Source organism: Lactuca serriola, chromosome 8 (assembly GCF_051521515.1).
Source record: "Lactuca serriola cultivar US96UC23 chromosome 8, Lser_US96UC23_V15, whole genome shotgun sequence".
Taxonomy (NCBI): domain Eukaryota; kingdom Viridiplantae; phylum Streptophyta; class Magnoliopsida; order Asterales; family Asteraceae; genus Lactuca; species Lactuca serriola.
In genome coordinates, this window is record NC_136415.1 from 188,630,052 (window position 1) to 188,654,328 (window position 24,277).

The following is a 24,277-nucleotide window of genomic DNA, read 5'->3' on the forward strand; positions in this document are numbered from 1 at the left end:
AAAAACTCGAATTATTTTATATCGAGTGAGTTTTAGCCGACACAACCTAAACCAGAATTGAAGGTCTCATCATTAGTAGTACAACGATAAAGAGTCTGACGAAAACGGATGTCGGATGAAGAAGTTATGAATTTTTAACGGATTTTCCTGTCCCGGTCTGTTAAAAATAATAATATTAAAAATAAATTCAAAATTAGCCAATGGAGTCTAAACGAAAATTGTAGAGTATATTCTCACCTACGCGTGCATATAAAGAACGTCAAAAACGGAGTTCGTACGCAAAAGATATGAATTTTTGAAGTTATTAAATAAAAATAAATGAAAAATCAAAATCTTATCCAAGGCCATACGCCCCGCGTACACGAGGCTACGCCCAGCGTACCTCGCACGTATCCGGTCCGGAGTTAGCCACGTCTACCGTCTTCGCATGGTCGCCACATAGAAGCCACGTCTGAGGCCCAAATTCCGAGCTGTTGATAGCTCGCGTACGCCCACCGTACTCCGAGGCTTTGGCCTACTATAAATAGTAAGCGAGATTCTCCGGAAATGTTTGCTTATTTTCACTCTTTTACACCCTCTTTCACCCATTTAACCCACATTTAACCCCTCGAAGTCCCGGTATCATCCCCGACATCTGAAGCAAGCCCAGACACCCCGAAGTTCCCGAGAAAATCTTATTTTCAAGTCAAAACTCTGCCCGAGTAAAGTCCAGTTTTCAACTAAAAACCCTGGTTTCGCCCTAGAAAGTCATATTTGGAGCCGAAGTGCTGCCGAAATTATTATTTTAACCCCGGTTATTTTAAGGTGAGTTCAATAATTAGGAACAATTGTATGTTATGTGTTATATGTGCTATGTGCTTTTCAGTGTTATTATTCCGGGTTATTTTCCCGTGTTATTTTTATTCGCTATTTTTAATAGCAAAGTTATACCTTTGACCATGTGATCAGTGAAAGGACTTAGATTCACGGTGGTACTAGTATGTAGCCTCTGGCTATGTAGAACATGTCTCGTAAGAGAATGACTTCTATTCTATGGTATTGGCAGAAGGTTAGATAGGACTGGTATGTAGCCTCTGACCATGTAGAGCATGACTCCGTAAGAGAATGACCTCTATTCTATGGTATTGGTAGAAGGTTAGACAGGGCTATAAGCCTGAAATCTACCAAAATGTTAATCAGAAATTATATGTCTTCTGTGCCATTTGGGCCAAAGCTTTATTGATGCAAATCAAGTACTGAAATCGTTATGTCTCATTGATCATAAACCTTTGAATCAAATCTTGAGTTGATATTGAAAGCCTGACATATGATACGCATATGCTATTGTTGTTCTTGTTCCCTTTTTCTTCTGTCATATTGGTATATATAAGGCATAAGATTATATTGTATCTATTTATTGAATTCACTAAGCGTTATCGCTTATCCCTCTCAATGTTTAACAATTGCAGGTGATAAGTATCCAATAAAGTTTTACACTGTTGAAAGATTTAGAATAGTTAATACTATTTGTCTGTATTTTAATGTTCATGTATGTATATGAATAGTAGATTCCTGGGTAGATATGTAATGTAATAAAACTTAGTCGGTTTGTATCCAATCTTTTGTAATCACTTTATCAATATAAAATATTGCTTTTATAAATATGCATGTAGCATGTTTTGAGGAAGTAACTTAAGAATAATGTTGGAATAGTATGAAAGTTTGAGTCTTTCAGAAATACGAAAGTTGGGATCTTTCAATCATGGTATCAGAGCAGTGGTTTAAGTGAACTAAATACCACGGATTGGTATTTAGACTTAAACCATTGGAAGTTCAATATATGAACAAATTCATAATATATATATATATATATATATATATATATATATATATATATATGGATACAAACCATAGGAAATACTTAAGTGGGGGATTGGGTAATGATAAACCCTAGTATTCTAAGATTTTAAGTTACTTCAGAATTTTCAGAAAATTAGTTTAAGTGAACTAGGAATTTTGAGAATTTCTAAACTTAAACAAGAATTGTTAAGTGAAGATGATACGATATGTATCTGATATATTTTAGGTTGAATACCTAATAGAGACAAGCAACAAAATATTAAGAGGAGATATGCCTTATATTCTAATATGTGCTAAATGATAAATGAATATAGCATGCCTTAGGGTGCTTATCTATAATTGCTATTATTTGAGAAAGTTTAAGGTCTGTTGCCGACCTTGGTTTAGAAAATTTTATGTTTAGAATTTTAAGAATTTTCGTAATAGAATTTTTCGAAGTGATATAGAGACTTATGATAGTTGACATCGTTAAGTTTATAAATAAACGATCACGAGATATCGTAAAATAATAAATTTGAATTGTTATCGTAATAAGTGTATTAATACCAATAAAGTGGTAATATACATTTAAAGTATGTTTGATATATAATAACATCTTTGGAAGAAAAATGTGCGTTTGAAACACGTTTGGGCAAGATAAATGTGTTGGTGCAAATCCACGATGTTGTTCCACCACTGTACAGATTGAAGAAGTGATTGTTTAATAGAGTCGAAAGAACCGAAGATGGTGATCAGTACTTCGGCAGTATCACAATTAATATTGTGCAAGATTTAGAAGAATTAAATGAAGATCAAAAGAAAGGCTAATGAAGTTTTCAGACTCAATAAGCCAAGACTTTGTGATGTAGTATGTAGTTCGAGTAGTAACCTTATAAAAGATGTTCAGACTTAGTATTTAATAATACTAAGTGATGATTGACTTCTATCCCATCCTTATAGAAGTTCCATTGTGTGTTAAGCCGACTTTAACATACAAGATTGGGATGGTGAACTGAGTCATTTAGTGGTAAAATATTAAGTAACTTACTTGTTTAAGTAAGGTATAATGCTTAGTTGAAGAAGAAATACACTCATAATATTGTATGAGAAGAGATGTTGTCGTCAGTAATAACAGAGAACCAAGTTGAAGCTAGTAGAGCTTGCTGAGATGCAACCATATTGCGTACTTCCTAGGATAGACTCCTATGAAGTAGACTTAAAGGAATATACCTAAGAGAAAAAGACTTACTCGTATACAATAATAACGATGTCAAGGAAGAATAATGAAATAAACAAATGTGCATGGTGAATTATATGAGTTAAGAGATGATGCAGGTATTTGGAAACCCTTTGTCTTCATGCTACAAGAGTAAATTTAGGTATTGCATGTATTGCAGAGTAGACACTACCCGAGAAAGAATTTATACGAAGAATTCGGAAGTGAAATTCCTATTAACCTAGGAAAAGTATTAAAATATGCTAGATCAAGCATATGCAAGAAAAGAATCCTAGAAGGCGAATATAAGAACTCCAAGATATGTATGATAGAAACGTGAAATCCTTAATTGAGTCTAGAGGAAATTGTTGTATGTACTTGTTTGAACACACTCATGTGTGATAAGTCGCTTTGTGAAAACTTTTGAATAGTAACTTGGGAACTGCGAGACAATACTTGGGACGAGTATGAGTAGGTGTGAATAGTAGTAGGGGCCTATACTACTTGAAACACAGGACTCACACTTGGATCAGGGAAAGTCACAAGGTTACCAAGGAGCTAGTAATTCATTCCGTTTTATTCATGTATATCATTACCATCGTTTCGGTAATGACTTAGAAGATGATTGTTTTTCCGACCTTAGTGGTCATATCAAACCGAGTCTGAAATAAACAAGTATGTTACATGGTTCAGAGAACCGAGATCGATGTAACATCCGACCTAATCCAGGAGATTGAAATGAAAGATAATCAAGGCGATCAATAGAAGTATCGCAATCACCGTTATAGTAAAGAATTTTGTAGCAAGAAGTGCCACGTACTAGAATATGATAATATTACATTAGAACATGAAGGAAGGTTACATACATAATAGTATTATACAATTAAAGACGAGAGTTTGGTTCGTTGTGTATCTCTTACATTATGCAATTGAAAGTCATTGGAATATGACCATTCGAATTGTGGTTATAATAAAGAAAAGATTTTACCTTAGGTTTAGTATATAAACCAAGAAGGAGCAGAAATCTGCAGCGAGAATTGAGTTTTAACTCAAAGATTAGAATTAAAGATTCAATAGAGAATAAAGAGCGGGTACAGGTTTGAGCATCGCTATTAATGAAGTAGTTTGAAAAGTTTAAATAATAATTTGAAAAATCAAAAGTTAAAAATAGTACATTTTAGATTACCAAAAAAGAGATACCTTAGGACCCGAATGTTATGACTGGTATATTTCTCGTCAACCCTCAGCCTGCTCACATCAAATTTGATTATGTTGCCTCAGATTCTTTCGTGCCTTATAAATTCACTGTAACATCCGGAAATTTAGGTATTATATTTATTCATTTTATTTCAAGTGTTGTGGAAGAACTCGGCATGTTGGTGCGTAGACTCGCCGAGTAGAGACGCGAATCATTATCCGGGTGGACGGCTGGACTCGGCGAGTCCATGCTGTTTAATGATACCCTAATTCCTTGGGTTTGGGGCCTATTTAAGGGGCCTTATGGCCGTCATTTGCGCCTACCAGACCCCAGAGAGAAACCCTAAGTGAGCTAGAGCGATTGTGAGAGGAAAGGAGCCATTTCTTGATCACTTGTTGGTGTTTTTGCAAATAAAAGAGGACCAAGGCAAGAGGAGGCTGAAGAGGGTGCTAATCCAGTGATTCCAGGGCTCAGAGACTTCATTTTGAGGTATTCATTCGAAACTTCTTCAGTTTATGGTGTAATTCCTAGAGTTAGGGCTTTTTAGCCCCTTTTAGAGGAAGGTTATTGAGTAATTGGTCCCTTATCGTGTTGGTGCTATAGATCTGGACCCAAAGAGGTCCAGAGACCCTTTTCCCTTGAGCTTTATGAGTGTTAATGGGGGTTATGAGCTTTGGATGTCATTTTAGTGGTCATATCTTCAAATAAGGCCTTTAAGCCTTTGCATGAGCACCAAGATGTTAGCTTTACGTGATTATCATGCTTGGGGAGGCCATATCTATGATTGTATGGGACGGATCTGACCTCAGAAGTTGTTTTGAGAGTGTGCATGGCATGAACTTGCCGAGTCCCAAGAACAGACTCGGCGAGTAGTATGAAGGTTGCCCATTAATCATTTAGTGAGTGAACTGCCAAGTTGGGGGATAACTCAGTGAGTCAGAAGGGGATTAGAGGACTGAAGTTCAAGACTGTACACGCCGAGTTGTTCTTGAGACTCGACGAGATGAGTCGGGGCGGCCCCGCGATTCATGTCTGGTGAGGCTCGTCGAGTTTAGGGAGGGACTCGACGTGCCAAGCGGGACAAAGAGTTAGGAGTCATGTGTGTACTCGCCGAGTCACCGGAGTGCACTCGGCGAGTTGGGTTAAAGTTTGACCGTTGACTTTTGTTGACTTTTAAGGTTTGGTCAACAACGGAGACCTTGAGCCGAGAAGGGGGTAAAATAGTCTTTTACCCTTCTGAGGGTGACAATAGAGGGTCGAGTCTAGCCTTGAGTGTTATATTTATGAGGATATTTAATTTGTGTAAATAGGTGGAGGCTAGGCAATACTTCTACCGAGTCAGGGATTTACGAGAGTCCGAGGTGAGTCTTCTCACTGTACTTTACCTTGAGTAGGTAATCAGAGTTATGTGATACAGTGTTGTATGCTATATATGTGTTATGTGTTGCACTGCATTATTCTTTGTGATTTATGATGTGCATGTTACAGAGTGAGAACCGGAAGGTTTACAGAGATAGAACCTGAGGGTTCGCAGAGTTTGGGTGTACGGACCCACAGAGTTATAGCCTCGAGTAGCTGATATGTGTTATATATGGTATTTTGGGGAACTCACTAAGCTTCATGCTTATAGTGTTATGTGCTGTGTGATTCAGGTACTACCGAGGATCGCGGGAAGGCGTCGGCTTGATCAGTACACACATGGGATTTTTATGTTATGAGATATTGGGAGTGATATATGTTATGAATTGAGTTATAAACAATGATGTTTTTATGAGTAATGAATGAATTATGTTTTTATAAAATGCGAAAATTTGTTTTGAAATTTACAGTGTTACAAGTTGGTATCAGAGCCTTGGTTTGACGGATTCGAGTACACCTTCGGGCGTATTTGAACTCAAACTGAGGATTTGAGAAATATTTTTAAAAGAGAAACAAGTTTTCTAAAAAGAGTAAAAGATTTTTGGATAACGCAGAGCACAGTCGTGTGTACGATCAGTCAGCGCCGGAACGGTGATTTCCCGAAATACCCTTATGTTATATGTTTATGAGATTCATATGATGTATTCTCGTGCTAGAGTGAGCTAGGTATTCCTATTAGGACTAGAGTGGCCTGATTTGTGATGCCTTAGCCTAGAGGGAGGTGAGCTGCTACGAGATGCTTGATATTGAGTAGGTAGCAGTGAAGAGCTTATTAGAGATCTGTTAGAGAATGGATTGTGCATAATAGAGTACTTGGGACTTGGGATCCTAGGAGGAGGACTTGGGGTGAATACCGACGCGGTGTGGACGGTAGTATTGGGCCCGTACTACTAAAAACACCGGAACGGTGTACAGTTCAAGTAAGAATCTTCGGGATGCCAGGGATCAAGGAGGGATGAGTTATCGAGTGCAAGTATGCTCGAGTGAGTTTCTAATATATCGTATGTTGTATTTCAGAGATAGATCATGGTGAGGACACGTCTTGCGCCAGAGAGCAATGAGACTAGTGATGAGGAGATCCGTCGGATCATCCATGAGGAGGTGGCTGCGGCTATCAGGGCAGAGATACCAGAGATGTTCGGGCCTATCAAGACCACGCTGATTGAGACTTTTGACGAGCATTATGCCGCTCTTTCTGAGGCTGCTGTTGCAGCGGCCACCGCAGCCGTCGCTGCTGCTAGGCCGTAGGGGGGTGACTCGTTGTTGTTCAGGGAATTCAGCAACACGAAGCCACCAGAGTTTGATGGGACGCAGGATCCGATTGCAGCGATGAGATGGGTATCTGACATTGAGGGGTGTTTCTATACATGCTCGTGCCCGGAGCACTTGAGGGTTCGGTTTGCGCTGAACCAGCTTCGCCTGGGGGCGAAGGACTGGTGGAAGTTCACGACAGCACACTATTCTCCAGCAGAGCTTGCTGCGGTGACCTGGGAGAGGTTCACCTCCATGTTTCGTGATGAGTACGTTCCCCCGGTGGAACGGGATCGGTTGGCACAGGAGTTTTTGACCCTCAAGCAGGGTACGGAGTCTGTTACGGTTATCACCAGGATGTTTCATGAGAGGGCAATGTTCTGCCCTGAGCACGTGTCTTCTGAGAAGGAACGTATGAGCCGTTATTTGAGTATTTTGAGGAGAGATATTCGGGAGTTCGTTGCGAACTCCTCATACCGGACATTTGCCAAGCTTCAGACAAATGCCCGGAAGAGGGAGATCGAGCTAGAGACTCAGGCTAGGGAGGAGGCGGAGTCTCAGGGGAGGGATCGGCGACCAACACAGTCCCAGCCGGCAGCCAAGCGGGCCAAGCCCGCTGATCCCAGAGCAGGGAGCCAGAAGGGCCGCACTCGTGGAAAGTGCGGCAAGGGTCATGATGGAGTTTGTAGAGCTGGATCTTGCTACAAGTGTGGCAAGTAGGGGCATATGGCCAAGGACTGCCCCAAGGGGTTTACAGTGTGTTTCCATTGCAACCAGACCGGACACCGGAAGGCCGAGTGTCCGCTGTTGCGAGGGTCAGCACAGGGAGCCTCTCAGGGGTCTGCCCCTGCTGCTATTAGAGCTTCTGTCAGTCGGCCGGTGAAGACTAAGATGCCAAAGGCTCGGGGGAGAGCCTTCCAGTTGACTGCGGAGGAGGTCTGCAGCGCCTGATGTTGTGGCTGGTATGTATTCTTTCATGTATTTATTTTAATGATTGAGATTTTGTGCTTATATTATGATATGCGTAGGTACTTTTCTTGTGAGTTTTGTACCTGCTTCGGTGTTATTTGACTCGGGTGCGAGTTGATCTTTTATATCGTTGGCTTTTAGTCAGCACATCAGTATTAGTCGAGAGGCGTTGAGTCGACCTCTAAGAGTCCCCATCGCCGACGAGAGAGCAGTGTATGCCACAGAGGTGATTCAAGGATGTGTACTCGAGATCTTCGGTGTAGAGATTCCTATTGATTTGGTCCCGAATGCGATGGGGGATGTCTGTGTCATCGTAGGCATGGATTGGTTGTGCAGATATGGAGCCGTTATCGATTGCGAGCGGCAGCTGGTGACTATACGAGACCCAAGTGGGGGAGTTCTTATGGTGTACGGCGAGGGTACCCGTCCCAATTCAGCGTTTTGTTCGGCTGCTAGAGCGAGACAGAGTCTACAGCAGGGCTGTAGTGGTTTTGTAGCGTATGTGGTGGATACAAGAGTTGGTGCAAAGAGACCGAGTACGGTTGAGGAGGTTCCGATAGTGCGGGAATTCCCAGATGTCTTTCTCGAGGAGTTACCGGGTGTGCCTCCCGAGAGGCAGGTAGAGTTCCGCATTGATTAGATTCCGGGGGCAGCACCTATTGCCAAGGCGCCCTATCGCCTTGCACCTCCAGAGATGCAGGAGCTATCCTCGCAGCTTCAGGAGCTGCTGGGGAAGGGGTTTATTCGGCCGAGCAGCTCGCCGTGGGGAGCACCGATCCTTTTTGTGAAGAAAAAGGATGGTTCGCACCAAATGTGCATAGATTATCGAGAGCTGAACAAGTTAATGGTCAAGAACCGTTATCCTTTGACGAGGATCAATGATTTGTTTGATCAGCTGCAGGGAGCATCTTGGTTTTCCAAGATTGATCTGAGATCTGGATATCATCATATGAGGGTGCGCGAGGAGGATATCCAGAAGACTGCATTTTGGACTCGTTATGGGCATTACGAGTTCGTGGTGATGCCATTCGGGCTCACCAATGCGCCTGCAGCATTCATGGATCTCATGAACAGGGTATGCAGACTGATGTTGGGTCAATCAGTGATTGTGTTCATTGACGACATTTTGGTATATTCGAGATCCAGGGAGCAGCATGAGGAGCATTTGCGAGAAATCCTCAGTGTGCTGAGATCGGAGAGGCTTTATGCCAAATTCTCCAAGTGCGATTTTTGGTTACGAGAGGTGCAATTCCTTGGTCACCTCGTTAACCAAAAGGGGATTTTGGTCGATCCGGCCAAGATCAAGGCGGTGTTGAGTTGGGAGGTGTCGAAATCTCCTTCCGAGATTAGGAGTTTTCTAGGGTTGGCCGGCTATTATCGGAGATTCATCAGGGATTTCTCCAAGATTGATGTTCCTCTCACCAAGTTGACCCGGAAGGGTGTGGTATTCATTTGGAGCCCAGACCAGTAAGCCTCATTTGAGACTCTTCGCCAGAGATTGTGCGAAGCCCCGGTGTTGGCTCTTCCAGAGGGAATGGAGGACTTCGTGGTGTATTGTAACGCATCGATATTTGGGTTGGGCGTGGTGTTGATGCAGAGGGGACATGTGATCGCGTACGCATCAAGACAGATGAATCCCCATGAGGCAAGGTATCCCACCCACGATCTAGAGTTCGGGGTTGTGGTGTTCGCCCTCAAGATTTGGCGCCATTATCTGTATGGGGTTCGGTGTACGATATACACGAACCACAAGAGTTTGAAGTATCTGATGGATCAGCCAAACCTGAACATGCATCAGAGGAGATGGTTGGATGTAGTAAAGGATTATGACTGCAAGATCCTGTACCACCCGGGCAAGGCTAATGTGGTAGCCGACGCCCTGAGTCGTAGGGCAGAGAGCGCCCCGATTCGGGATATTTGTATGAGATTGACGGTGATGACCCCGGTGTTGGACACCATCAAAGGGGCTCAAGCTGAGGCAGTAAGACCGGAGAACCGTAAGAGAGAGCGAGTTATCGGACAGGTGTCAGAGTTCGTGACCAATAGCAGAGGGATTATGACCTTCCAGAGTCGGATTTGGGTATCGTTTGTTGGAGGAACGCGTACCATCTGGATGGAGGAGGCACATAGATCGAGATTTTCGATCTATCCCGGGGCCACTAAGATGTTTCTGGATCTTAAGAGGGAGTATTGGTGGCCCTGTATGAAGAGAGATGTAGCGTGGTTTGTTGAGAGGTGCCTAACCTGTCGTAGGGTTAAGGCCGAACATCAGAGGCCGCATGGTAAGTTGCAGCCACTGGAAGTCCCAGAATGGAAATGGGAGCAGATATCCATGGATTTTATCACCAAATTGCCGAGAACGGCGAGGGGTGTCGATGCGATTTGGGTGATAGTAGACCGTTTGACAAAGAGCGCTCACTTTCCCGCCATTAGTGAGAGTTCTTCCGCAGAAAATTTAGCAGAGGTCTATGTGAGGGAGGTGGTATCGCGGCATGGGGTGCCGATCTCGATCGTGTCAGATCGAGATGTGCGTTTCACTTCCATATTCTGGAAGAAATTCCGTGAGGAGTTGGGTACGAGGCTGCATTTTAGTACCGCATACCACCCACAGACTGACGGTCAGAGCGAGCGGACGATCCAGACGCTCGAGGACATGCTCCGAGCATGCGTGTTGGATTTTGGCGGAAGTTGGGACACGTATTTTCCCTTAGCGGAGTTCTCCTACAACAACAGCCATCATTCGAGCATTGGTATGCCGCCCTTTGAGCTGTTGTATGGGAGGAGGTTTCGAACTCCCATTTGTTGGGGAAAGGTAGGGCAACGAGTGGTAGGTAGCACGGAGATTGTGCTTCAGATGACCGAGCAGATACATCGAGTCAGGCAGAGATTGTTGACCGCTCAGAGTCGCCAGAAGAGTTATGCGGATAGGCGACGATCCGAGCTTGAGTTCCAGGTCGGTGATTATGTTCTCCTGAAGGTATCTCCTTTGAAAGGAGAGATTCGATTCAGGAAGAGGGGCAAGCTAGGGCCCCGGTATATTGGGCCCTTCAGAGTGATCGCGAGGGTGGGCAGGGTATCGTATCGCTTGGAGCTACCTGCAGAGTTGGAGCAGATTCATAATACCTTCCACGTGTCTTAGTTGAGGAAGTGTATAGCCGACGAGTCGGCGGTAGTGCCGTTAGAGGATATTCAGGTGGATGCGAGCCTGAACTACGCGGAGAGACCAGTTGCGATTGTGGATCGAAAGATCAAGGTTCTGAGGAACAAGGAGGTGCCTCTGGTGCAGGTTCAGTGGCAACATCGGAGAGGATCCGAGTTGACTTGGGAGCCAGAGCGGGAGATGCGTGAGCAGCATCCAGAGCTATTCCAGGGATGAGACTTCGAGGGCAAAGTCTGATTCAAGTGGGGGAGAATTGTAACATCCGGAAATTTAGGTATTATATTTATTAATTTTATTTCAAGTGTTTGTGGAAGAACTCGGCGTGTTGGTGCGTAGACTCGCCGAGTAGAGACGCGAATCATTATCCGGGTGGACGGCTGGACTCGGCGAGTCGCCCTGTGGACTCGGCGAGTCCACGCTGTTTAATGAAACCCTAATTCCTTGGGTTTGGGGCCTATTTAAGGGGCCTTATGGCCGTCATTTGCGGCTACCAGACCCCAAAGAGAAACCCTAAGTGAGCTAGAGCAATTGTGAGAGGAAAGGAGCCATTTCTTGATCAATTGTTGGTGTTTTGCAAATAAAAGAGGACCAAGGCAAGAGGAGGCTGAAGAGGGTGCTAATCCAGTGATTCCAGGGCTCAGAGACTTCATTTTGAGGTATTCATTCGACCCTTCTTCAGTTTATGGTGTAATTCCTAGAGTTAGGGCTTTTTAGCCCCTTTTAGAGGAAGGTTATTGAGTAATTGGTCCCTTCTCGTGTTGGTGCTATAGATCTGGACCCAAAGAGGTCCAGATACCCTTTTCCCTTGAGCTTTATGAGTGTTAATAGGGGTTATGAGCTTTGGATGTCATTTTAGTGGTCATATCATCAAATAAGGCCTTTAATCCTTTGCATGAGCACCAAGATGTTAGCTTTACGTGATTATCATGCTTGGGGAGGCCATATCTATGGTTATATGGGACGGATCTGACCTCAGAAGTTGTTTTGAGAGTGTGCATGGCATGAACTCGCCGAGTCCCAAGAACAGACTCGACGAGTAGTATGAAGGTTGCCCATTTATCATTCAGTGAGTGAACTAGCGAGTTGGGGGATGACTCAGTGAGTCAGAAGGGGATTAGAGGATTGAAGCTCAAGACTGTACTCGCCGAGTTGTTCTTGAGACTCGGCGAGTTGAGTCGGGGTGGCCCCTCGATTCATGTCTGGTGAGACTCGTCGAGTTTAGGGAGGGACTCGACGTGCCAAGCGGGACAAAGATTTAGGAGTCATGTGTGTACTCGCCGAGTCACCGGAGTACACTCGGCGAGTTGGGTCAAAGTTTGACCGTTGACTTTTGTTGACTTTTAGGGTTTGGTCAACAATGGAGACCTTGAGTCGAGAAGGGGGTAAAATAGTCTTTTAACCTTCTGAGGGTGACAATAGAGGGTCGAGTTTAGCCTTGAGTGTTATATTTATGCGGATATTTAATTTGTGTGAATAGGCGGAGGCTAGGCAATACTTCTACCGAGTCAGGGATTTACGAGAGTCCGAGGTGAGTCTTCTCACTATACTTTACCTTGAGTAGGTAATCAGAGTTATGTGATACAGTGTTGTATTCTATATATGCGTTATGTGTTGCACTGCATTATTCTATGTTATTTATGTTGTGCATGTTACAGAGTGAGAACCGGAAGGTTCACAGAGATAGAACCTAAGTGTTCGCAGAGTTTAGGTGCACGAACCCACAAAGTTATAGCCTCGAGTGGCTGATATGTGTTATATATAGTATTTCGGGGAATTCACTAAGCTTCGTGCTTATAGTGTTACGTGTTGTGTGTTTCAGGTACATGCGAGGATTGTGGGAAGGCGCCGACTTGATCAGTACACACACGAGATTTTTATGTTATGAGATCTTGGGATTGATATATGTTATGAATTGAGTTATAAACAATGATGTTTTTATGAGTAATGAATGAATTATGTTTTATAAAATGCGAAAAATTGTTTTGAAATTTACGGTGTTACATTCACACATTATTTTCAAATTACTTGTTACGCAATTGTCCAATCATTTCTAGGGGTGTAAGTGAGATAAGACAACTCGCGAGAAACTCGAGATCGACTCGGAAAATACTCGAAATCGACTCGACCTTAATCGAGCCAAGCTCGAGCTCGAGCTACTCGAGTACCTTATCGAGTCGGGCTCGAGTACAAAAATACTCAGCTCATAAGACTCGCGAGCTTAGTGTAATTTACATATATGCCATTTCTTTATAATTGTTCATTTATAAGATATATGTCATTTCTTTATAATTATTCATTTATGACATATATGGTTGATGTTATATTGATATTAGGTGATTAATAATGTTTTTTTTTGGTAGTTTGGACATTTACATGTGGAAGGTTTAATATTTCTTACTCAATTTAGTGATTTTGATTTTTTTAAATATTAGTCGAGCCGAGCTCGAGACTGTCGAGTATTTCACGAGCCCGAGCTCGAGCTTAAAATCAAGGCTCGAGTCGAGTTCGAGCCAAGTTTCGAGCTCGAGTATTTTAGTCGGGCCGAGCTTCAAGCTTGGTAGTATTCGGCTCGACTCGGCTCGTTTACACCCCTAATCATTTCATATAGATGACATAGGAAGTATATCATTAGGTGCTGATAAAGTCTATAGAGATACTACCATAGGAATTGAAGGTTATAATTTTCTTGCTATCCTAATTCCTATCTTCTTGCCCAACTTTGATATTATTCTTGGCATAGATTGGTTATCAAAGAACCACGCAGAACTCTTGTGCTATGAAAAGATACTCCAACAGAGAAATACGCGCAAGTATACTTGGACGAAATTGTGGCGAGACATGGTGCGCCACTAAAGATTATTTCCGATTGTGATACTCATTTCACTTCTCACTTTTGGGCGAAAATGAAGCATGAATTAGGATCTCGAGTTGCTCTTAGTACAACTTATCATCCTCAGACAAATGGTCAGAAGAAGAGAGCAATCCAAACAGTAAAAAATACTGAAGGTATATAAAGTACTGTATGAGCGTAAATGTCATAGTCAAATATGTTGGTATGACGTAGGACAAAAGATCTTTGGAGGCTCTGAAATGATTCAAGACATCACTGACAAGATACAAAATTTTCCGAGAAATAATGAAAGCGGCCCAGGATCTACAGACGTCCTATGCGGAAAAGAGGAGATGACCCGTAGAATTCTGGGCGAATGATTTAGTAATACTGAAGGTATTTCATGGAAAGGCGTCATGCTACTTTGGAAGAAAGAACGGTTGGTAAGTAAGCATACTGCTTGGAATTGCCTGAAGATTTGTCAAGTATACATGATGTGTTTCATGTGAGTTATTTACATAAATGTTTGAGCAATTATGATGAGATGGTTCCATTTATCCGAGGTGAAACTAGATAATAAGTTAAGTAGAAGAGATCCTAAATAAAAGAACGACTAATCTACGTAATAAAGAAGTGAAGTTGGTGCTTATCAAGTGGAAACACCATCGAGGCTCAAATTATACTTGGGAAAAATAAGAATGAAATAAGAGTGAAGTGTCCCCAATTGTTTTAATCGTTATGATTTCGGGGACGAAATCCTCAAAAGGAGGAGGTATTTGTAACATACACGTTCTGAAATTGTGTATTGTTATTATTAAAAGTGAGTAAAATTGAGTGTTGAGTTCTAATAGATATTTTTTACTAGAAATGAAGTAAAACTATGTTTAGAACCACTCATAAAATATTAGAAGTCTTATGAGATTCCAATTAATAGTCAAATAATGAAAATTTAGCGAAAATATAAAATTTGAAATAAGTAAAGTTTTATTATTTGACGTTGTAGAGAATCTCGTTAGAAGTGTTTAGGTGAAAACCTCGTCGAAATCCGAGTTATAACGAAGAAGTTATGACCAATCGAAGATCCGCGACAAAACCGACACGACGCCGAATGACGTAAAAAGCGAGTTGTTGATAAACTACTTTTTAGTCTTAGTAATCTAAATGAAAGTCGTAGTATTCATTATACCGAGAAGTTCGATAAAAAGAACGCCAAAATCTGACTTCGTATGAGGAAGTTATGATTTTTCGAAGTTTCAGCTTAGCAGTAGACAGCTAAAAACTCGAATTTTAGATCGAGTGATTTTTAGCCGACACAACCTAAACGAGAATTGAAGGTCTCGTCATTAGTAGTACAACGGTAAAAAGTCTGACGAAAACGGATGTCGGATGAAGAAGTTATGAATTTTTAACGGATTTTCCTGTCCCGGTCTGTTAAAAATAATAATATTAAAAATAAATTCAAAATTAGCTGATGGAGTCTAAACGAAAATTGTAGAGTATATTCTCACCTACGCGTGCATATAAAGAACGTCAAAAACGGAGTTCGTACGCAAAAGATATGAATTTTTGAAGTTATTAAATAAAAATAAATGAAAAATCAAAATCTTATCCAAGGCCATACGCCCCGCGTACACGAGGCTACGCCCAGCGTACCTCGCACGTATCTAGTCCGGAGTCAGCCACGTCTACCGTCTTTGCATGTTCGCCACATAGAAGCCATGTCCAAGGCCCAAATTTCGAGCTGTTGACACCTCGCGTACGCCCAGCGTACTCCGAGGCTTCGGCCTACTAAAAATAGTAAGCGAGATTCTCCTGAAATGTTTGCTTAGTTTCACTCTTTTACAACCTCTTGCACCCACTTAACCCACTTTTAACCCCTCGAAGTCCCGGTATCATCCCCGACATCTGAAGCAAGCCCAGACACCCCGAAGTTCCCGAGAAAATCTTATTTTCAAGTCAAAACTCTGCCCGAGTAAAGTCCAGTTTTCAACTAAAAACCCTGGTTTCGCCCTAGAAAGTCATATTTGGAGCCGAAGTGCTGCCGAAATTATTATTTTAACCCCGGTTATTTTAAGGTGAGTTCAATAATTAGGAACAATTGTATGTTATGTGTTATATGTGCTATGTGCTTTTCAGTGTTATTATTCCGGGTTATTTTCCCGTGTTATTTTTATTCGCTATTTTTAATAGCAAAGTTATACCTTTGACCATGTGATCAGTGAAAGGACTTAGATTCACGGTGGTACTAGTATGTAGCCTCTGGCTATGTAGAACATGTCTCGTAAGAGAATGACTTCTATTCTATGGTATTGGCAGAAGGTTAGATAGGACTGGTATGTAGCCTCTGACCATGTAGAGCATGACTCCGTAAGAGAATGACCTCTATTCTATGGTGTTGGTAGAAGGTTAGACAGGGCTATAAGCCTGAAATCTACCAAAATGTTAATCAGAAATTATATGTCTTCTGTGCCATTTGGGCCAAAGCTTTATTGATGCAAATCAAGTACTGAAATCGTTATGTCTCATTGATCATAAACCTTTGAATCAAATCTTGAGTTGATATTGAAAGCCTGACATATGATACGCATATGCTATTGTTGTTCTTGTTCCCTTTTTCATATTGGTATATATAAGGCATAAGATTATATTGTATCTATTTATTGAATTCACTAAGCGTTATCGCTTATCCCTCTCAATGTTTAACAATTGCAGGTGATAAGTATCCAATATAGTTTTATATTGTTGAAAGATTTAGAATAGTTAATACTATTTGTCTGTATTTTAATGTTCATGTATGTATATGAATAGTAGATTCCTGGGTAGATATGTAATGTAATAAAACTTAGTTGGTTTGTATCCAATCTTTTGTAATCACTTTATCAATATAAAATATTGCTTTTATAAATATGCATGTAGCATGTTTTGAGGAAGTAACTTAAGAATAATGTTGGAATAGTATTAAAGTTTGAGTCTTTTAGAAATACGAAAGTTGGGGTCTTTCAAATATACTCTGATTCGCACGTTGAATCAGCTACAGTTTCTTGCTTGGAACTTTTCCAAGTCATTGCTCCTCCATTAAGGATAAAGACCCAGTCCGACTGCAAACAGTAGTTGTCCTTGTTGGTCTGAAAACTGGCGTCACTATGCCCTCGCACATTTAAGTCATCACTCCCACCGAGGACTAGAAACCATTCCTTGGTCCTCCGAAGGTACTTAAGAATGTTCTTGACTACGGTCCAATGTGCTCTGCCAGGGTTCCCTTGATATCTACTGACCATGCTCAAAGCAAAGGCCACATCAGGGCGAGTACAAGTCATAGCATACATAATTGAGCCAACTGCGGAAGCCTATGGTACTCGGCTCATTTCTGCTATCTCGACTTCGGTACTCGGGCACTGAATCTTACTCAACTTGGCATTACTTTGGATCGGTAACTCTCCCTTCTTTGAGTTTTCCATACTAAAACGTTTTAGTACCTTGTCCAAGTAAGTATTCTGACTAACCCCTATTAGTCTCTTACTTCTGTCTCTCACTATCCTTATTCCCAGAATATAGGAAGCCTCTCCGAGGTCCTTCATAGCAAAGCACTTCCCGAGCCAGGACTTAACTTCCTGTAGTGTCGGGATGTCGTTTCCTATGAGCAGTATGTCATCGACATATAATACGAGGAAGCTAACTATACTCTCACTGGCTTTGACATCTACACATGATTCATCTTTGCTTTGTACAAACCCAAACTCTTTGACTTTCTCATCGAAGCAAAGATTCCATCTGCGAGACGCTTGCTTAAGTCCATAAATGGACTTCTCAAGCTTGCACACCCTATTCGAATGCTTCGCATTGACAAAACCCTCTCGTTGAGCCATGTAAACATCCTCAACCAACTTCCCTTTAAGGAAAGCGGTTTTGACATCCATTTGCCATATTTCATAATCATGAAATGCAGCAATGGCCAGCATCACCCTAATATACTTTATTTTGGCAACTGGTGAGAAGGTCTCATCATAGTCAACTCGAGGAGTTTGAGTAAAGCCCTTCGCAACCAATTGTGCCTTATATGTGTGCACCTTCCCATCCATGTCGGTCTTCTTCTTGAAGATCCACTTGCACCCAACCGTCTTACGTCTGGGCACATGGTCAACCAAATTCCAAACTTGGTTGTCGTACTTGGACTGAATCTCGTTGTCCATCCCCTCTTTCGATTTTGCAGACTCCGGGTCTGCCATGGCTTCCTTATAGCTGTTAGGTTCATCTGAATTTATTAGTGTACTATCACTAATATATGTGTCCCCTTCTTTAGTAATATGAAAACCATATAACAGGGGTTGAACTCTAACTCTTTCAGAATGTCTAAGAGGTAAGGACTCGTCAATCGGTTCAACCGGAGTTTCCTCCTCGGGTTGAGCGCCAACGTTAGAGGTTCCTTCATCTCTCGACTCTTGAATCTCTTCAAGATTGATTTGCCTCCCACTGTCCCCTTGGCTTATGAGTTCTCGCTCTTGGAAAACCCCTCTCCTCGCAACGAAGACAACATTGTCACTCGATCTATAGAAGAGATATCCAAAGGATTTCTGCGGGTAGCCGATGAAAATACACCTCTCACTACGAGGTTCAAGATTGTTGTGAGTCTCTCGTCTTACGAAAGCCTCGCAACCCCAAACTTTGATATGTGCCAACGAGGGAGCTTTCCATGTCCACATCTCGTGAGGTGTTTTGGCAACCTTCTTTCTGGGGACTAAGTTAAGGATATGGGCGAAATTCTCTAAGGCATACCTCCAGAATGAGATTGGTAGTGAAGCACGACTCATCATGGAACGAACTATGTCCAAAAAGGTTCGATTACGCCTCTCCGCCACACCGTTCAATTGCGGTGTCCTAGGTGGCGTCAATTGTGAAACTATTTCGCATTCCTTGAGGTAGTCGTGGAATTCAAGACTTAGATACTATCCTCCTCGATCGGATCGAAGCATCTTGATTTTCCTGCCCAATTAATTCTCCACTTCTTGTTTAAACTCTTTGAACTTTTCAAAGGTTTCTGACTTGTGCTTGATTAAATAGATATACCCATATCTACTATAGTCATCGGTGAAAGTCACATACAAGCGGTTCGCATCTCTTGTGGTGGATCTAAAGGGCCCACACACATCGGTGTGTATGAGATCCAATAGACCCTCACCCCTAGCACAAGTGCTAGGGAAGGGTGACTTGGTCATCTTTCCAAGTAAACAAGACTCACACATGTCATCATCCCTAAGGTTGAATGACTCCAACACTCCATCCTTTTGGAGTTGGGCTTTGCGTTTCTTGTTGACATGTCCAAGACGACAATGCCACAAGCATGCTTTACCCATACTATTGGAAGAATCCACACACGATACATCATTTCCTAGGTTATCTACAACCATAACAGTTTCATAAATTCCATTACAAGGCAATGCTTCAAAATATAAAACGCCATTTAGATATGCATAAATCGAACCTTTCTCATTATCAAACGAATATCTAAATCCTTGTCTAAACAAACCATGAAATGAAATGATGTTTCTTGTGGCGAATAGCAACAATTATTTAAATCTAAACCTAATCCATTACTAAGCGCTAAAGAATACACTCCAATCTTGGTGACAGGCGACGATCTTTTGTTCCCCATGATTAGATTTTTTCTTCCATGTTCCACATCCCTATCTCTTCTTAGTCTCTGCAAATCAAAACATATGTGAAAACCAAATCCTGTATCAAGAGCCCAAGAAATAGCATGTGATGAATCATTAGATTTAATTGTGTAAATACTTGCGAAAGACGGCTTGATCTTCCCATCCTTGATGGCTTGCAGATATTCCGGGCAGCTTCTTTTCCAATGCCCTATTTTGTGGCAGTGGTGGGACTCTGCCTCCTTTGGGTTAGAGTTAGGTTTAGCATAACCAACTTTGGTTCCACTAGAAGAGCTGCCATATTGGGATTTTCCCTTGTGGTGGCTCTTTGAAGGAGCCTTCCTCTTCTTTCCCTTCCCATGCCCAATGGCCAAAACAGGAGCAGTGGTTGGAGTGGGAGTTGATGCAACAGACTTGTCTTTGAGATTGCTCTCAGCAGTTCTCAGCAGTCCTTTGAGCTTACTCAAGGTGACCTCTTCCTTATTCATGGGATAGGTCATGCGGAACTGGTTGTAGCAGGGAGGCAAGGAGTGAAGGATAATGTCAATTGCCAACTCTTCATCGAAGTTAACATTCTACTTTAGCAAATGATCGACATATTTCTGCATCTTTTGCAGATGAGCGGTAAGGGACTCTCCACTGCCCATTTTGGCAGTGATCATCAAAGTGATGATCTCATACCTCTCTTGCCTCGCACTTTGATGGTAACGGTCCACCAAGTCTTGATGCATCTCATAGGGATAGTAGTCCTCATAGGAATTTTGAAGTTCAGCAGTCATGGTCGCTAGCATGATGCAATGGACTTTCATAGCATCACGCTCATGGGCCTCAAAGGCAGCGATCTCTTCGGGAGTAGCAGTGTTGATGTTCACCTCCTTCAACTCCTTATTAAGGACAACTCTTTGTCCTTGTAACGAGTGACCATTCGTATGTTACGGATCCAATCATTGAAATTGGACCCGTCGAATATCACTCTCCCACACAAATTCATGAGTGAGAACGAGCCGGAGGAGTTCGAGCCGGAAGCATTATTGCTGTTTGAGTTCGACATTTGAAACAGAAAAGAACAAAGTTTGATTAGAAATGAATCCCTAATTAAACACCCAAAAAAAGAGAAACTAGGGCTAGGACCCAACAACATTATTTACACATTAGAAAAGGGATGTCGTAATCTAACATGCAAATAATTTGAAGGTAAGTGAATGACGATTCACTAATTCTCCACCATGAAAAACAAAACAAAAATTAAGTTTTAAATGTGTTGAAAAACTCCTAGATTCCTTTGAGATTTATTGAACTTTTCAACGGCATGTTTAAATCTCGATATGCCCCTCTAGTTTGTGACTGGGATGCCGAGGATCACAAAGCGGGTGTGAATAACCATGCAAATGTACATGGTGCCCTCATTGTTACAGTCACCTATTCGATGTGCCGGTTAACCTCACACACTCTATCGAACTATGAAAAACAATGAGTCACCCTTTGCCACCCTTGCTTAGAACCAATTAGTGTGTCGGTTAACCACACACGCTCCATTAACTTCTTAGCAAGAGTACAAAGTGTAATTTCATGGGATTGCATCAATTCACTTTGCCTAAAGTAACTAAGATTAGTAATTTTGTAAAAACGTTTAGTTACTTTATATAGATTCATTATACTTATTAATGAGGAGAGGATTGCCCTATCCTACCCGTTCGGCTAACGACCCTCCACCAGTCAAGCAAGCGGTGGGTGTGAGTGTACACCCATTAAGCGCCATTTTATAGGCAGCAACCTTATACCCACCTTATAGACCGGCTTCGTGAATGAGGCCTACTAACGGCAAGACTAGCATTGAAATTATATATATATATATATATATATATATATATATATATATATATATACTAACAGTGTACCCGCGCAAAGCGGCGGGGCGTGTAAATTTTTTCGGTGATATGTTTCCTCTACAAAAATGTTATGTTACAAAAATGGGTACATGTCGAAGACAAAATAATAAAACTATGGTGTTATTTGTTACATGATACATCAAATAACCGATAAAAAGAAACTGGTCAAAACGGCACAAAATATTAATCGTGCAATACTTCTTTGTACACCACATTTGTTGTATAAACCCCATCACCTTTTGAGTTTTCGTTAGGCTTCACTAATACTTTTGTATTGCAACGTGAAACCCCTCTGGACAATGCAACATAAAGTTGTCCATGCGAGAATACTGGGTCTGGAAGATAGATACCTACATTTGGAATTGTTTGTCCATGAGCTTTATTGATTGTCATTGCAAAGCACAATCGAATAGGAAACTGTTTCCTCTTTAGCTTGAATGGGAACATATCATCATCAGATGGACATAAAGGAATCTTAGGCAAAAATATCCTTTTTCCAGCATGTTGACCAACAGCTATTTCTGCATCAATAACATTTTGCTGAAAGCTTCTGCATATCAATCGGGTGCCATTACACAACCCATTTGTTGGGTCAATATTCCGTAACAGTATTATCGGACATCCAACTTTTAATCAAAGGTAATGCGGAGGTAAACCACTAACACTGATCGAGTTTAAGAATTCCAACAGATAAAAGCCATTTTTATCATCTATGGCTTCATCGACACTATAGTAAATCCTCTCTTCTCCGTGAAATCGATCGATCATGTAATCGTTAATCGCATCGACACTATCATTTTTTGTGGATAATATTGCCCGCGATATGATATAATCTGATTCAGACCTATTAAATTCCAAGGAGGGAAACACTGCATCAATCAAAGAATCCAATGATTTTTCTTTATCAGTGTATGGAATGACCATATCATCAGGGATGCGAATAAAACTTCCGTCCACTGTTTCTTCAACTCCATCACCGACCCGTAATAGAAAGTTTGAGAACCATGGATCAGTAAGTGCTCTCATATTTATTGTTAACCGCAACTTTATAATCGAAGACCAAAGAGGCGACATTCGTAGGCTAGAGTCTACAATTTGTGCTCGTGTCCCACGTCTTACGACTGGCAATACTTGTCTAAAATCGCCTCCTAGAACCATTATCTTTCCACCAAAAGGGAGTGCCACCCCAGTGATATCTTGCATTGTCCGATCAAACGCCTCCACCACCTGTCGCTTTGCCATCGATGCTTCATCCCATATGATTATTTTTGCAAGCCGAAGTAGTTGCGCGGTACCGCTTTGTTTTTGGATTCTACACAATGAGTTATTATCTGGAGTTAGAGGAAGTTTGAAACGTGAGTGAGCTGTTCTCCCCCCCAGGCATGTTATTAGCCGCAACACCCGATGAAGCTGTGGCGAGTGCAATATGACGAAGTTTGCGTATATTAGCAAGTAAAGCTTTGTAAAGATATGTTTTTCCTGTTCCACCAGGACCATCTATGAAGAACACTCCTGTACAATCAGTACACACATGCCTCATGATCTCATCATACGCATATTTTTGTTCAGGATTAAGAAACTCTTTGGCACGCAAATGGTCATCTTCCACAACTATAGAGAATTCTTCTTGTGCCTCGCGAAAAACTCCAGACTATAAACTCAAATAAGTGTTTAAAGTCGGGAGATCAAAGTTATCAAGCTTGTTACCCATAGATTGTAGGAATACACTCATGTCTGTGAGGACCATATTATGTACTCGATTAACATTGTCGTATTGTCTCCTATAATCTTCTGAGAGAGAATTGTAATGGGCATTCCATAACTTGCGAACATCTCCAGGATCACAAAAAACTAATATCATTGCAAACAACCTTCTGAGAGCATTTGGAAACTGAAACAAGGAGGCCTCTGCAAGACACTGCGATAAACTATCATCTGTCTCTATTAACCCTCTTTCAAGAGCCACTTTTTGAAATGTGGATGTCTTACGTTATTGACTGTGTAGAGATCTTCAAAACATGTAGGACCCCTAACATGACATAATAACACGCGTAGATAGTATTGCTCACCTTCAACAGGATTTGCAGAAACCAAACGACCTACTGCTGGTGATACTTTTCGAGGATTCCATAGGCGCGATTGTTTATTCCATGTGAAGTGTTTGGGAAAATCTTTGTATGCGTATTGTCTTTCATTAACGTTATCTTTATTCATCTTGAAAAATGCAGTCAACATTGATCTCTTATCTTTCTCCCTCTCAACAACTGATATCATTGTATCATCATCAGTGAACCTAACCAACTGTTGGTTCGGTAGATGCAATTGCAAAGTGATCACATTAGGGTGGATTTGATTAAGAGAAAAACTAAAAATTCGCCATGCTGCTTATGGAGCAGAGACGTAACGTGCATCCTGGAAACGTTTTATCTCATTGATAACAACAGGTTGTCCATCTGGATCAATATGGATAACTTTCTTGTCATGACCCTTTTAAATATACTTAAAGACGTATTTCACTGATGTTATAGTCGAGCAAACCTCAACATTTAGATGGCAGTTGAACATCATCAACAACTTTGGGTTATGGGACAACCCATCTATTATCCATCATAATACCTTGTTTATTCACAGCAATCCCATTATCTCTCCTTCGATAAACCATATATGCGTCCTTTCCCAGTGTTGTGGTTTCGTTAAATTGTCGAAGGTATCTAAAACGACAGGCTGGTGGATCGCCTTGCATACAAGAACATTTTTTGTTTAATGTACCGCAAGGACCATGTATCATGTCTAATTTGACCAGATCGTGTAGTATAGGATACTTTGTCGGGTTTGGAATTTCGGCGCACACATACTTGTCATAATGGTCTGCATTG

At 41.6% G+C, this 24,277-nt stretch overlaps 1 protein-coding gene across 1 annotated transcript; it reads right to left on the reverse strand.

The window, feature by feature from the left end:
* Window positions 1–21,584: 21,584 nt before the first annotated feature.
* On the reverse strand, window positions 21,585–22,643 carry LOC145067691 (uncharacterized). Its single transcript, XM_079014772.1, has 2 exons — window positions 22,058–22,643; window positions 21,585–21,922 (listed from the first exon to the last, which is right to left on the reverse strand). Exons 1-2 carry the CDS (start codon window positions 22,641–22,643, stop codon window positions 21,585–21,587), a joined length of 924 nt encoding a protein of 307 aa, XP_078870898.1.
* Window positions 22,644–24,277: the final 1,634 nt, after the last annotated feature.